Source organism: Anas acuta, chromosome 3, assembly GCF_963932015.1.
Source record: "Anas acuta chromosome 3, bAnaAcu1.1, whole genome shotgun sequence".
Classification (NCBI taxonomy): Eukaryota; Metazoa; Chordata; class Aves; order Anseriformes; family Anatidae; genus Anas; species Anas acuta.
Window position 1 is genome coordinate 56,054,160 of NC_088981.1, and position 16,901 is coordinate 56,071,060.

Below are 16,901 nucleotides of genomic sequence, written 5' to 3' on the forward strand. Positions count from 1 at the left end.
CTGGAAAATCACAAGCGATTGTGCCAGGCAAGTGGAAAGGAAAACGACTGGAATTTTGAAAATGTTACAACATTGCCTAAATGTTATATTACATTGCAGCTGAAATACAGAGGACAAAAAGACACAACAAGGACAACAAGAGCCCTCTGCCCACAGTGCAGAGCACGATTCACTGCCCTGCCATTGCCCTCTTCTTCCCCTGTTTCTGTGGGCTCCTAAAAGGGAAAAGACCTGACAGTGGAAGGAAACATCTGAACAGAGTTATCAGCACTCACTCTTTTTCCTACACTTCACATACGGAACACAATTGGGATTTTTCAGAACGATTTTGTGTCTAAAACTATGTTTTTTGAGAACTCTTACTAGCATAGACTAGGTGCAAAGTGCCCAGACTTATAGAGCAGCCCGAGTCCTTGGCTGGCTGCTCTGTGCTGAAGATTTGAGCTGGCATTTATTTTGTAGGGTAGGTCATCCATCTCTCCTCATGAAATCCGTATCATTAAAAGTGCCGTTAGGTGGTGCTGGTTATACAGCCCATATGGACATCACCACAAAGCGAATCTCTTGATTACCAAATCTGAGATTAATGGCAGCAGTGGATTTGAGCAAGCAGATGTATCTGAGGAAGAGCTACCTTTCTAGAAAAAGCCTCTGAGAGATTTATTTAATTATTCCTGGTATGGTGCTTGAAGCTTGTCAAGATGATTTCTCATTATGGGTGGCATAAGTATCTTCCTGAATTTCAGAGATATTATTGTTGGGTCACCCTCCAAACATGGAAATACTGGAGCTGATACCTTGAAGAACCATGGTAGATCTTCAGCTTAAATCTGGGGAGTAAAAAAAATATTAGTTTTCATTGATAGGTGCACATATAGCCATTGTAGTATGTTCTGCCTACTCCAGTGGCCTGCCTCCATCACTGGTCAGGCTGCACATCCTAGAGAATGGACAAGAAATCACATGGAAAGTGTAAAAAAATGTAGAGCAGGCCTTGACAACATCTCTTCCCTTTCCCTTTCCCTTTCCCTTTCCCTTTCCCTTTCCCTTTCCCTTTCCCTTTCCCTTTCCCTTTCCCTTTCCCTTTCCCTTTCCCTTTCCCTTTCCCTTTCCCTTTCCCAGCACTGCAGGAAATAATTGTCCTGAGGATGGGAGTGTGAAGATGAAGCCAGGAACACTCCAAATTACATGGATCAAGTAGCCAAAGACCAACTAAAAGGAGGACAAAGGGGAAAGTTTCTTTAGCATAGCAGTATCTGTAGCACTGGGAATGAAATGGCTGTTCCACAGACTGGTTTGCCTGACCTTAACTTCTAAGCCTTTTGCCTGATTTGCTGAACCATATTGGTTAGATATCTCTATATACACTAAACATATAAAAAAATCTTTGAAACCACTCCAAGAATGACAGACTGATGCCCTGTAACTTGGTAGATATCCTTGTAGTTACATAGATGTGTCTGATTATAGATCAGCCTTTCAAAAAGAACAAAACGAAGTGGCATTTTATGTAACTCAATGGGTTACATTAGGAAGCTGTTAATGGTAGAAGATTAAAATAAAATTGTTCTTGATATTTAAAAAGTGATGAAATGAGGAGAAAAAGAAATCCACCCCCAAATGCTGCAAATCACTCCTTACAGGTTTGGCATCTGCCAAGATCCCACTTGAAAAAGCCTGGGCTCAGAGGGTCCTCCTACACCGTTCAAGGCACAAAGCCCAAGAGCAGTGTTCACTGTCCACACACACGAGGACATATTGCCCACAGGCACGACCAGCATCCTCATTGACAGTATGTGTTTTGTTTTCATTGCTTTCTATAAATATTACTGCCCAATCTTCATATATTATGCATTTTCTTAGATGAGCCTTAAGAACAGGGGAGCAGATCTGACACATTTCAGCAGGTTTCCATGTTCTTCAAGGGTAAACATTCAAAAGTAGGCCATTAGTGTGTTACATTTAATGTTTATATATTGGTGTGAATATTTAATTGATTGGCTGACTACAATATTATAACAGTGATCAGTCAAAGTATGATTACAAGTTAAATCAGTTATTGATAATGAAGGACTAAATTCAGCTGGAAAGAAACATATGAATAGAAATAACTCCTGAGTTTTCAATTATTAATTTGTATTACTTCTAAAATATTAACCCAGCATATTGTCTGTTGCCTTGATTTTCCTTTCTTGCTATGACATAACTTTCACCATAAATAAATTAACTTGCATAACTTTCTGATTATTCACTGGCTCTCGCATCAATTTAATCACAAAAAGGAAAAGTATATTCTGCGAAATGAATTCCTCTGATAAAATGAAGTTAGTCTTGCACATTTATTTCCAACATTTTGGCTAGGCATGTACCTGCCTCACATACTTAATAAACAGAAGATTATTTTCCAGAATTCCACAGAGTAATTTTTGCCATTAAACACTAAAAAAGAAAAAGAAAAAGAAAAAACAACGATTCACTATTAAAAGACTTTAATTGTTTGGAACACTAACATCAAGAAAGTTTACTTGAAAATGTTTCTTTCCATTTTAGTCCCTCTTCAAAACAGTTACACTATATTCCACTGACTAGTATTACAAATTAAGTTGACATGTTTCCTCATACAGAACTACAGTAAATTGTTTCACAAGGTGTTTGGAAAAAGAAAAAAAAAGAATTCCCTCTTCTTTTATGATGAAACAGAAGCTTACCTTTAAAGTAACAAGAACAATCATTATAGAGCTAAATATATTTGACATATTTAACCTCATAAATAAATAAGTATATACAAGAGAGGTTACAGCATGTCAACTACAAAGTAGAAGCTTTACATTGTACAACTGAGAGTATTCAAGAGCATTTAACTGACACAGACAGTTTAAGATTACTACATGGTAGTAAAAAAAAAAGAGAAAAATCTTAATTCAGCAACAATACAGGTAGCTGTACATTAAACTGACAGGTTACAGCTCTGCTTCAGTCAGGATACTGTGTTTTTATTTATTTACTTATTTATATTTTACTAATCTATTATGTTTTATTATTCCTCATTTTTTCAGGAATGTTTGGTTTTCCTTCTCTTCACTTCTGAACACCTTAATCAGGTAGAAATCTCACAGTAAGCTGCTATGTCAACACTATTATCTACAGTAGTTAAGCAAGTGGAATGATATATAAATCCAATAAATGCTTGTACATAATCTCTCCCTACATTATTTCCCTCTGTAAAGATATCAGACAACATTCATCACTATTAATAATTACATTTTAAGTGAAAAAGGTTGACTTTCATTCATACCACCATGTAAGTACTTGCAGTTAGGAGAGTGAGGTTTCATTAAGGTACATGTAAAAACAACAGTGTTTCTGGACAGAATACAGTTAGGAAATACTCCTCCTGTGAGGTGTTTGCAGCCAGGGAATATACTCCATTTGTGCGGTCACAGCATTAAATGATCTCTGCACACAAAAGTGTGTGCAAAGAGCAGAGAGAGGCACAAATCCACATCCCTAATCATTGAGCATCCACCTGCTTGGCAACTGAAAATCTCACAGCATAACTTTCTGATCACCTTCTGAATATAGCTAATTAAATATTTGGCTAAAAGTACTTGGTAAAAAAAAAGTCTTTTTCTTTCAAAAAAAAAAAAATCCTTTAGGAGACATTCTCCTCTGAAAACATTATTTGATAACACCATTGATGTTTTGGCCCATGCTTTCATAGACATGTGCAGTAAAAGTTTTTATAAGAGCTGGCAAGGATCTTCACGTACTTTTGGCAGACATGGTCACAAGCTAACATATCACAGATTTATAGAGCTTAAAACAAGTAAGCATTGTATGCTCTTGTCTGTTGTATGTACACACAGAACTCAGTGTAGGGATGCACACAGTATAGCTATGTGAAATTCCTTCATGTTGCCTGAACACTGTTTAAACTATGTGCCTCCAACAACCTCAGTCAAGTCAACCAATGGGGGGCAGAAGAAGGAAACTGATACTGATAATGTTATGTGCCCAGAAAGATGTTATTTATTTATTATTGGTAAACGTAGTCCGGGTTATGCTAACGTTGGAGGTGTCTATACATACACCATATCTGAAATACAGAAACTGATGAATGAATATGTGGGCTTACAAAATATTAATCTTGTATTTGAGTTTTAGCACCATTCATCGTTCTTAGATTGTCTGTAGTAGACAGTATTTCCTCTGTAATATTGATTGTGTGCATTATTATAAAAGTATGTGGGGAGAGAGATCTAGGTATATATCTATATATCTATATATAGTTGAATGTCTTTTGTTTGTTTAGCAAAAAATAACATTAAACATGACTGCACGCACTGGTGCAGACATTCTAAAACAAGTGTTGCAATGGGAGATGCCTCTTTTCATACATACTGTTCAATAAACTTTGAAACGTAACTTTGTGTAAACTTTGGATTTACCTATGTACTTGTTCTGCACCAGTGCAAATGATACCCAACACTGTATGTCTCCATACATATCAACAGGCTTAAAATTTGCAAAAGAGTTACTAGCAACCTGCAGGTCCTTCTAAGTCTAGGTAATAAAAACGTTTCTATGTACTTTGTTACAAAATAGCCTAAATTTACAGCACATACAGTTTTGGTAAGCAAGATTTGCACGATTAGGTCTATTCAGTCAAAAATGGTTTAAAAAAACCATTTAACACTGGTGTTAGGGCTTTATTCATTTACAAAAACAAACCACCACCACCACCACCACCAAAAAACAGGCGGCATTGGACAGTCAAGAAGCAAGAATCTAACAGGTATTATAGGGAAAATCCATATTCTTCAAAAGAAATAGAACACCAGTAAACTGTTTGGTAAGGCCTTGTCTGTGCTGCATGACGTTTGCTATTTTCTCCAGGAGTCAAGACTTGCTTCTGTTCAGACTATATAATTTAGAGTTATACTTGTGGCTCTTCTTCTGCCTTAAAAAAATATTTACACAGGATTACAATTAGCTGTCCAGGTATCATGTTGGCTGGCATATATTTTAAAACAGCTCTGTATATTGGTGGAAAATTGTCTTTTTCTACAACAGTAAAAAGGTAGAAATATTGTTCCACAAAAGGAAGCTGTTAATGGGATAACATTATAAACTGAGAAAAAATACTAGGCAGGTCACATTGCAAAACATCCAGTATTCTCAATTCCAGACAGATTTTTGGCTTCATTTAGTTCAAAAAATTCAGAAGTCCAGCTAAAACTTTGTGCTATGACTAAATGTGTCAGACATGATGATATTTTTATAGAAGTTGTCAGAGTGAGGATTGCAGTATCCCTTGACCTTGTCGATAACTTGATGGACTGGGATGATGGATGTCTGTTCTCCATCCTCTTGGGCAAATTTTGAAGATGGTTTGTCAATAAAAATATTCTCTAGGAAGAGGAAAAAGCAACAAGATGAAGTTAGGGCTTCTTAGACAAACTCATAGTTTAAGAAGTGTGTCACTCCCACATAGGTATGCCTTCAACTGTCACTACTGCTGAATGAAATTACTGCCCTGAAAGTCAGCAAGCAACTTTTTTTGTTTTGTTTTGGTTTGTTTTGGTTTTGTTTGTTTGGCATTGCTTTGTCTAAATTCTTTTCCAATACCTGGTTTTGTGGGCAGGCCTCTCAGTTCTCTCTCAAAATTACCCCAATGTTGCTTTGCCTAAAGTGCTGTTGACTTCTGTTCTTTAATATATTAATTTAGTATTGATGCTTTGAATCTGACAAAAAACTGTAAAGGAGGTGACCTCCATAACACCTGGTAAATAGCATCACATAATAAAGTAGTGGAAAATGACAGTGAATGGATTTAATCATTTCAGAAGTTATAAGCACAGGAATAGTCATGGAATGTAGCATATGACCTGCATTTTAAATCAGATAACCAGAACCCAAATTGGCCTAAACTTTGCACCTGCATAGCATAATTTTGTCTTTACCATAAGAGAGTACAGACTGAACAACTCTGATTGTTGGATAAAAAGATGCAGAAAAAAAAAAAAAAGCACAAAAGCATTCTTTTATAATTCATGTGCTGTGTGCCAAGGCTGGATTTAAGAGAAAGGAGTAAGGCATTTCCCAGTACATCTGGAAAAGTCTGCTTCAGAGGCTAACAGAATTGCTGTTCAGAGAACGGTCAGTAGGTAGAGCTCATGTAGTGAGCAATGAGAAGCAGAGAGCCTATATCTTATTTTGTCAAGAACATTGTCTTAATGAGCTTTCTTATCTCTTCCACTGTAGTGAGTACAGCTGGAGTTAACTCTTGACCCAGGCAAGGCTTGGATCATCACAAGCTGATAGTAAGATGGAGGATCCTGTGCAGCAACGTGTCATTTTTGATGGCTGTTTACTACAGCTTAGTAAAATCACCCTCAAAAATTCCTTTGTAAAAGATTGTTTAAAAATAACATATGATTTAAAATATGATCTCATACAAAACTTGTTTCTTGTAGAAATAAATTATTAATAAATAATAATCAGAAAAGTAACCCACCCTTGCAGAAGTCATGATATAAAGCCATAAAAGAGACTTACAATAAAATGTGTTGCATGAAGGAGAAATGGATTGCAGAGAAAGAAATCAAAACATTTTCACTTGTGAAAAAAGAATCAGGCATGTTCAGGCATATCAGAATGATTTTTTCAAAGCACGCAAGAATGTCCATGAATTGCAGGAAATAAATAACTCCATGTCCCATAGCAAAATTCTGGGTTCTGTATGCCTTTCAAATGCATGTATTTACTAGCCAATAGTATTTTATTTTGAAGTGTTTCTACATATTGAATATCTTATTAAAAAGATGCAAAGTTATTTCTTAGTCTTTAGGGAAAGGTTAGGGAAAATTCCTTGCAAATAAGCATTTTTTTTTTTTTTCCCACAAGACATCACTACATTGTTAAACACTTGCTACATCCTCATGAAATTTGCTTGCATGGGAATTATGTAAATACTTTGAAAACATTTTTTTTTTTTTTTTTAATCTGAATGGGCTTCAAATCAAAGTACAGGGTTAAAGTCCTGTCTCACTGAAGTACACAGGAGTTGTATCACCAAATTTTGTGCAGAACTAATCAAAACTTCTAATCCATTGAAATATTATATATGGTATTTAAGTACTATCTACAACAAGTTTGCATAAGTTACATAGACAGCAGTGCAACAAGATGCTGAAGTGGTTTCTTTTGTTCACCACAAGTTTCCTAACAGGTGTTTTCCAAATTCAAATATCTGTTTGCAGCACAGCTTTCAGACACCTATAGTTTGTCATTTACATTCATTTCGGGTGACTGGATATGAAAAAACAATGGCTTCTAGTCATTCTGAATTCTATAATGGCCATAGACCAGAAATATTTTAGTCTATAATTCCTCCAATAGCTTGTTTAATTATTCTTTTTATTATTTTTTTCTAGGACTATGCTATATTGTTTAACATATGATTTATATATTCTTCAGTGCTTAGCCACCTTTCCCTGACTACAGTACACAGGCATTAATGTTAGGACATGGTCTGTTTTCTAAAATGGCATTTTCCAAACGCTTCATGCCCCATGCAGAGTGCAGACACCCAGAGTTTGAAGCACGCTTACCCTTTGATTCAGCATCAATGACGCAAGATGCAATAGTGAGAAACAAGCAGCATTTCTGATTAGCAAAGTCCTTTGTGCCAATTAGGACATCATGCAAATGGTATCCCTCCACCCTGTTCGAACCATGCATTTGACAAAAGCAATTCTCACTTTACCTGTAATGCTCCACCACTGATGAGGAAGGGGCCTTAGAAGACATTATCTAACAAACACATGAATGCCTGTGTCAATTCCAGGGAGCACATTGTAACCATATTAACAAGAGCTGCCAAGACATGTAGCTATTATACTCTTTACCTGTATATTAGCTAAGACATCAAACTCAGAGGTTTAGCTGTATTAAAAATGAGAACCATGTACCTTTTTTTTTCTATTACTGCAAAACTGTGAGAAGATATGTCAGTATTTAAAAGCCTACCTATAGTAAAAATTCCTTTGGAGTATCACAATAAAATGATTATTTTAAGAGTTCAGAGTAGAATGTAATAAAATTAAACAAATATTGAGAAAGCGAGAAAGCTGGTATTCCCTTAATGTCCACTAAACGATCATATTACAAGCCATGATTATATTACCAACTATAATCCCCTTTAGGAAATAATTTGTGCATGAGATTAAGCTCACCACTTTTGAAGAAAGCAAATGAACATGTTCCTAACTGTAAGCTTCTTTTAACTTAATTCTTCTTATCTGGAACTGCTTCCTTGTTTTGCTTCAAAACTGCTTTGCAAAAGCTCCAGCATGAAGTTGCTTCAGTCATCAGACTGATTAAAACATCTGAGTCCAATAAAAACATTTAAGCATATTTTTATCTTTAGCCATAATGCCAAAGGCCAGATTGACCTGCCATGAATACCAATGGGAAAGAACTCTGTTGGTAGAACTGTGAATGCTCTACAGTGGCAAGAGCATGATGCTCACCTCCACAGTAATACCAGACAGATCTACAGGAATGGCCAAGGTAAGGAATGTGACCTGCTGCTACTAAATTAATAGTAGGGAATTCTAGAGAAAAAATGTTGTTTGCCTAAATGGAACAGGAAATGACCATCAATAAAAGTAGGAAGGTATTTCCTGGAAAGTATCCTACACAAGAAGAAACAGGACTGCAACATGAGAAATGAGACTTTGGGGCCTTCCAGTAAATTCATAAAATTCATATTCAAAGGAGAGCTTCCAACAAGTATTTTAAAACAAGGAAAACCATTTCTTTGGGTTAAATATGTATGTAGATTTTATTCCTGCTATAATTTAGAAGATTCTGTGATAATGTTATGAGATGTTTATATTAATGTTTATACGATATGAAAACATGAGTTAACAAAAACTCACTAACAAAAAAATCTGAACAATACTTCATAAGCTATTTAAGTGGCTTTCTGAAATATTAACTGATACATAAGCAAAGAGTTTTGCAAAATGTTCCATCTCCTCTCTTTTCGAATTTGTTTTAACTGTTCTTAAAATAAGCACATTTTTACAGCATGAGTGGAATACTGATGATGTCTTTTATTACATACACCACTAAGATCTAAATAGATACACAGTAAATACAGAATACTATTTGAAGAAGGAAAAAAACAATACATACACTGGGACCACAGTATCAATTTCCAAGCAATTCCTGTTTGTCTCTCTACCCATAAATGTGTTAGAGTGAAATGGAAGCAGTTTTGCTGAGTGAATCAACTGTGAGGACTTAGATTTGGAAGACCAATTCCTATGATTCCTATTTCCAACTCTGCTGCTAGCTTGCACGTTACCTTGGGCAACAAATATCATCGCTCCGTGCTTTGGTCACTATCTGTTTACAAAGGGAAAATAAAACTTACCTTCTTTTATTTGAAAAGGTGAAAGTGCTATTGAAAAAACTTTCATCACACCTAGTTGTTTTGTATGGGAACATACCCAGATCAGAACTATACATTGGATATTAGGTTAAGATTATTAAACAGTGACATATATATTAAAAACCCTGTACCTATATTTTTTTTTTATTTTTTTGATTTTATTTTTTTCCCCACTTAGCCTTTGGGTAGAAGTGTATAGTGTACCTTAACACAAAAGTACATATTCACAGATGTACTGGGTTACAGTACAAGAACTCACCTGTATGGCTGCTTCGTTTGCAATAAGTGTTTGTTGTAGATTTTGATTTGGATGTTAAGTAGGTTGAATTGGAGCCAATGGAACTAGAGGATAGGGATTTCCCAAGATTATCAGAACTCTTCTTTATAATATTGGTTGCTGTCTTGCTCCAATCTAAAAAAGATTGAAAAAAAATCACATAAAAAATTACTATTGGCAATTGTACTAAGGACCTAATTTATTCAGTTATGAACATTTCAAGTATCAGATGTGTTCCTTGATGCTGCTTACCACAAATGGCCTATCCTTTTTCTGTCAACTTCTTTGGTTCTTAAGAAATAAACTAAATATTACAACCTGATTAACTTGGCTGTTTACTCCAGTTACTATCTATGATCAGTAGTTAAAATTGGCAGCCCTGCTTTTAACACTCCAACAAGCATTTTGTTGGATGGCAGAACTGTAAGTAAGACTCATATTTCCAGGAAGCATAAGAGCAGTGAAGATATGTAGCAGCATAAGGATGCCAAAGGTTCATCACCTGAACAAAGAAATCCAAAGGGATTTCCAATAGGAAAAATTAGGAACAGAAGCATTTACAAAATCTGTTCATTTGAGGATTTGATCTACTGATGTAGATAACACATACAGGCAGATTTTCACTTGTTGTTTAGCATTTTGTTGCACTATTAATAACAATGAATGATAAAGGTTATTCAGTAGTTCATATTTGAATAATTTTGTCAGAACCATTAATACAATAGGCTTTTATATTGGAATAACTTCTAAAACTGAATTAAATAATTAAGACCAATAAACTTACTGAGGAAAACTGACATTGAAAATCTCATCACATGTTTACCAATACCAGTATCGTGCAGAATAAATCTATTTAACTATTGTATCATATACTTGTGGGTAGGCACAGTTAGTTTCACACAGTGGTCTTACTGCTGTTACCATTCAAATTCACTGTATTACAGTGAAAAACACAAAATGGATGAGACATCCCAACCAAAGATATGCTGCTTTAGCCTTGTCTTAAATCAAGACAAAGATTTTACCCTAAATCATTGCTATAGATTACTGTTGTTCTGATCTAGATATGACAGCGTTGCAAGGCTTTGGTTTGTTTCTTGCTTTGCTTGATCATAACATGCCCTAAAGTTCACTTCAATCAGATAAATATGCAATATTACATTTGGCTTATACTTCACTGTTCTGCCTGCAGACTGTGTCAGGTTCACAGAGAATAAAACCAGGTGAGGGGTTGGTTAACACTTGCTGCTGTAATGACACCACATTAAATATATCACCGACACATTTGAATCCTTTAAGTTTTTGTTTCTGTCATTCCCACAGGCTGCCCAACAGCAACATAAATTATGGAAATAATTTGATTCATCTGTGTTTTCCAGTTCAGGAGTTAGAGCATGAGCCACATGGAAACTGAACGTATGAAATAATTTGGATGCCCATTCAGGATGAATATGTTTTTCCTAATTTGTTTTAACTCTGAAATCATGAGTCAGATTTTCTCACTGTAAAGTGAAAGCATAAATATTTCATAGCTTACAATGAGAATAAATCCCCTAAGCAAAACAGAACAAGACAAAGCAAAGTTCTTGATTGCAAAGCAGTTGCTTACAACCTTGAAGCAATCCCTGGATGCCAAGACAGAAAGGACACAAAAGCATTTGGAGCACAGCTATAATCCAGGATAGGCTGTTTTACCTCAGTAAGCAAGGAGCTTATGCCACTTTACATCATCTGTGGAGATGAACCCCAGCCATTGTGCAGGAATCATACAAACAAGAATTACATGATCCAGAACCAATATATATATAGCAAAGCACAATCAAGTTGCTTAAACACAGGAGTCTAATGCCATCTGAGATGGCCAAAGGTAGAGGAGACTATATACAGTGACCCACTCTGAGGTGTCCAAATCAATTGTAGAAGTACTCTACAGCCATACAGATAAAGATGAACATCACTTCTGGAACCTAATCAGGCTTCTGCTAAAGGAAGACTAAGGCAAAAGACCTCAGGGTATTCCTGCTTTTTAAGAATCAATCCTACATTAACCTAATAGTGAAGAATTTAGTCAACATAATTTAGTCAGCAGAAGAAAGAGCATAAGATTGGCTTTTGAATGACAGATATTTATCTATTTATTTATTTATTTTTAAGGCTCCAAATGGCCTTCCAAAACCATGTGTGTCACCAAACCACTACAAAATTTACCAGCTGCCTTCAGGAGAAAACTGAGAGAAGATATGAGACTTTTTATGAAGTGATATCTGAAAATTCCCTTGGCAATTGCTATTGCTAAAGTGAAGTGATAGCCTATGATTAATCAATTTTTCCACATCTCTTGCTTATATTTTATTACATTAAAAATAGTGTAGCAGGCTGATCTACCTGGACTTTCCAGCCTATTGCGGCAAATAAGGAGGGGAGCTGTGACTTGTTTTTACCTGAATTGTCTGCCAGTCGAAATCTGCCACAACAGAGATGTCTCCTCCATTGTTTCTGCACATTTTCTTTCATGGCACAATGGAATACAAATATAAATAAACCTATGACAAAAGCAAATAAAACATGTATTTTAAATATATAAACAGATTGACTAAAGTCTGGTAACAAAAGACTATGAAGTACAAGCAACGAAAAATCATGTCTAAGTTTTCCTCTTGTCATCTACCCATATGCCTCATTTAAAAGATAAGAAAATTAATTATAGTTTTCCCATCCTGTATCTGCTGTACATATGTCTGGGATATCAGAAGAGAGAGAAGAGAGCCCTTTTATTGACATTGCTGCTTCACCTCCAGCTCAGTGTGGTTATTCTACTTTTTTAGCTTAGATGGAAATCATTAAAAGGTTTTGATTTTGAACCAAATGGACCCAATAGGACATTGCACCCAATAGGACATTGCAGCTAGACTGCAGGGTAAGCACAGACAATATTTTGTTAGCTGGAAGATATTTTATCTCCTGTCCTATACCCACAGATTTATAGGCTATGTTCTTTCAAAACCTGAAGATTTGAAATTGACACTAAAGGATGCCAAACAAACAAACAAACAAACAAAAAACACTTGGATTTATGATCATCACATGCACGAACTTGAAATGATTATGGTATACTTGAAAATGGTAAAAATATGCCCATAAGTACTAACTAGGTGTCCAAATACTTCTTTTCTTCAAAGAAAATCGCCTTGTTTGTGCATGTAATTACAATAAAACGTTTAAGAATGTTTTTGTAGATTTCACTTTCTTTATGCAATCGTATAACCCCTATTTTCAGTACAGAAGATGGGCATCTAATATCTGATAACAAAGGCTTTGGTGGGGTGTACGGTACAATTTCATCATCCTACAGAGATACTTTGGAGATAAATATAGCAGCTGGACATTTCATGTGTTCTTGGCACTTCCCAGGCAGGCACCAGCTGTGGAATCTTCCGTCCTTCCCGGGCCTGGCCTATTCTTGTTCTACTCTTATTCCCTGGGAGACAGCCAACCCAAGGCTGAACACCTGATGGCAAATGTTACCACCAAATCCCTCATGATTATATCTTAAACATGAATAAATATTACATAATGTGGGCAAATGTGGTTAAGTGACGTCCTCTAAGACTGTACAAGATGATCATGAATAGTTCCATACGCCAATGCCTACTATGTTTCAACTGGTAGAATGCAATGGCAGGGTATAGCTTGGAAAAATTGATTTAGAGCATAAAATTATCCTCTCTTCTCCAAAGCGCTGAGGTACAATTTTACATTATGCAAGTCATGTCCCATGAATGGGACTTGTATTTGCTTATGGCCCTCAATCCAGGCTGAGACTATCAGTAGTCTCAGTGAGGTCAGAGAAACAAAACAGTTAACTTCATTAACTTTAGAAGGTTGTGTGAAGGTTGTGTAAAGGTTGTGTAATGAAACACTTTTTTTTTTTTTTTTTTTCCCAACAGCTGATGGGAACAAAAAAAAGAGAAAAAGAAGCACAATTTAAGGAAGGCAAACATACCTTAATGCATACCATATGCAAGCTCTGTTCAATTCTGGTTACTGTGTTTGCACTTAGTAAAGTAGTTCAGTTTGTGCTTCACTTTTAACACAGAGTAATTCCAGTGCAATCAGTAGCGGCTTTTACTTACTGAGAGGTATGCAATTGTTTGTGCTCTAAATACCTCCTAGGACTTCTGTGCTTCTACAAACTTACTAAATTGATACTTAATTAAATTGAGGTGAATGTTTGGAACATTTTGAATGGTTAAAAAAGAAAATGTCTATGTCTAATGTATTACAAAATGAATGCATAGCATTAAATACTTTGTCTTTGCCCTGTCTGGGCTTGGTTTCTGTTTTTTTTTTTTTTTTTTTTTTTTTTTTTTTTTTTCCCTCTGTATTTCATTATTCATTAAGTTCACAATGTGCTTTAGTAACACAACTTTGGTTTTGTTTCCCATATCCAAATCAGACCCTAGGCTTGGCTCTAGCTTGGCTCTGACTTGAAAGTATTTGGCTTGCCCAGGCATATATATGAAATGAACAGCCAAAAAAGAAATGTTCCCAGATTTTTTACTCTGAGTGTCAAAGAGAAAAAATCATTTCCTTTGTAGATGCAATAGCAAAGTATAGTAATACCAGTAGTTGCTTCAATTTACTTTTTTCATTGCCAGTGTGTAGAAAAATAGGTTTACAGAGGCTGCTGGTGTAGCTTAAAACAACAGTGCAGCTTTCACAAACTCAAGAGAGAAAACAGACAAGTTTATGGAGAGGTCAGTAACTAAACTCATGGTAATACCAGTGCTAATACCTTTCTGCTGATAGAAAATGCTACCTGAAGCAAACTCTTCGTTTTCCCTTGCACTATTTCATCTTGTTACTGCCAGGTCCGTGCTACACCAGATATAGGTGATTTAAAATGTCCTTTTCCTTGTTCCTTTAGCTTTGCCCATCTCTTTCTGACACAGCAATATGCATTTTTCCAGGATTGTTATCTTCCTGTGCTTGATATGACCTGCCTGAACATATACTATCATGCCATCTTTGCTACCACAACCCATGAGAAGATCATCATTCATCTTCTTCCTGCATTTACTCCTCAGAGTTTTTGGTTTCATCTTCTGACTTAACTGTCTTCCAAATACTCATTTTCCATTGAACAGTTCTATCACCCCACAGAGAATTAAGCAGTGGTGGTCAACCTTGTGTGCACTCTGCACATACAAGCTTAATTGATTGTGCTGGAAATTCTGCTTAAAGAAAACTTGGTGAATTTGATCCTTGGCATGCTTTTCAGAATGTGAATATTTTCATGTTCTTCCCATAATTTAATCTCTCTAGGCCCTTCTAAATTTCTAACACGGACACATTACAGCAAATACTTCATTTTGCTCCTAAGGGAGAATCAGAGTCTGCTCATTGGAAAAAAAGCCTTTAGTAAGAACACCACATACAAACATTATTTTGCCATTTTGACTAACATTTCAGGTTGAAACTGAACCAAGCCAAAAACCACAACATTATTCTCTTTCCACGAAAGCTCAATAAATCTTTTAGCTCAGTAAATATGTCTCAACTGTAACAGATAAAATCCACACAGTTTTATATTAAGTAATTTTTCCATTAGGGGCAGATATTTTGCTGACCCTAGGAATTTATTTATTATTTTATCTCAATATTTGTGTGGAAAAACACACACTCCCCCAATGACATCCTTGTGTTTAGTTCTGGTATGTTGTTTTTTGTTTGTTTCTGTGCATTATTATTATTATTTTAATCTCAGTATGTATGTGGTATAATACATACTCCTCCAATGACCTTCTCATTTTTTTCTTATTTTTAGTTGTTCTTTATTGGTGATACACACAGGGGTGGAGATCCTTATGTCATTTGGTACATATGCAAATCAGCTCCAAGCCAAAATTCTTTTAAACGACATCTATATTATTCTGTAATTTATAATGATTAGATTACAATTTATAGCATTTTTCAGAAGGACAAACTGTGTAGAAAAAGTAAAATATTCAAACTTTCAGAAAAGAAAACAAAAGGAAGCTACCTACAATAGTTACTCTATTTTAATTAAAGAATCAAAGAATATCACTTATCTCTGAGCTCTCTTTCCACCTGGAAACAGGACTGGATTTTGTTTTATGAGCATTCAATTTCTTAATAAAATAATTATGAGCTTTACAAATTCCCTACAGGAATAAATTAAAGAAAGAGGCTTCCTATATTTGTTATAATCAGTAAAAGGAAATGTTGAAGGTCATACTGCATCTATCAGCAGGGATCACTGCAGACTGTTAGCTAGGAACAGCACTATTTTTAATACAGTGCATTTCATTAAAAAGGCCTTGAAATGTTAATTGATTTAACAAAGACCTTCAACCCATGTAAATTTATTCCACAGAATGTAAAACTAATGATGTTTTAGTATCAGGGAAAGATCCAGAGAACTTGGATCACAGTTCTCTAGTCAGACCTAAGATCTCCCAGAAGAGTAACAACTCAGATATTTTTTGTTCACAGAAAAGAAATTCAGCTTACCTTGCAATGAGTTGAAAATTGAGAAGAGGTACTGGAAGGGCAAAGTTAAGGGACCCCAAGCAAAAAAAGCAAAGCCCCATGTCATGCCCAAGAGGAAAGTCAGGCTGACCACGCTACGGAGGTTCCTCAGGATCTCTTCCTTTAGAGTCCTATTAGTTCTTTTCCCATTCCTCCCACAGATTTGCACCATCACCACCACAAACATGGCAACATTTAAGAGAAACATGATTCCAAAGTATCCAGCACAAGTCACATAAAAGACAACTTCATTCTTGATCCAGCAGCTGATAAAAAAAAAAAAAAAAGGAAACTATGACCATTTTAGGTAATGCAAAATATGCTCCAATTATTTATGTGACTGCAAGGAAAAGTAGCCTGTGGTAAAATTTCAAGTGAAGCCTTTGTCCATTTTCTGTTTTTAAATAGGATGACGTTCAGTGGCATCTTAATACACAATAGCACATACTAGCATCTTGTCAGAAATCTGAGTGTTGCACTTCATTTTAGGTAAAACTAACTAAAAAGAAAATCTGATCACAGATACAAGCAATGGGAATTGCAATCTCATCATGCAACTCAGTGCAAGTAGCTTCACCACCTTTATCAGTGTGAAGCATAGCATGCTTT

General features: G+C 35.6%; 1 protein-coding gene and 1 long non-coding RNA gene across 9 annotated transcripts in view; one reads left to right on the forward strand and one right to left on the reverse strand.

Moving 5' to 3' along the window:
* LOC137854167 (uncharacterized) overlaps positions 1 to 12,024 on the forward strand; it is a 52,079-nt gene extending 40,055 nt beyond the window's left edge. The window contains exons 5-6 of the long non-coding RNA XR_011094994.1: positions 8,432 to 8,574; positions 11,895 to 12,024. This is a non-coding gene — a long non-coding RNA (uncharacterized lncRNA). The remainder of the gene's footprint in view (positions 1 to 8,431; positions 8,575 to 11,894) is intronic.
* The window catches only part of ADGRG6 (adhesion G protein-coupled receptor G6), a 111,022-nt gene continuing 96,441 nt past the window's right edge, over positions 2,321 to 16,901 (reverse strand). For 7 of the 8 annotated variants that reach the window (XM_068677239.1, XM_068677235.1, XM_068677240.1 and 4 more), the window contains 4 exons: positions 16,275 to 16,558; positions 12,182 to 12,283; positions 9,723 to 9,875; positions 2,321 to 5,411 (listed from right to left, as the gene is read on the reverse strand). In XM_068677239.1, coding sequence (XP_068533340.1) covers positions 5,233 to 5,411; positions 9,723 to 9,875; positions 12,182 to 12,283; positions 16,275 to 16,558 — 718 coding nt within the window. In that variant the 3' untranslated portion in view covers positions 2,321 to 5,232. Of the gene's footprint in view, positions 5,412 to 7,768; positions 7,816 to 9,722; positions 9,876 to 12,181; positions 12,284 to 16,274; positions 16,559 to 16,901 lie in introns of all 8 variants that reach the window. The other variant, XM_068677241.1, reaches the window with a different exon arrangement.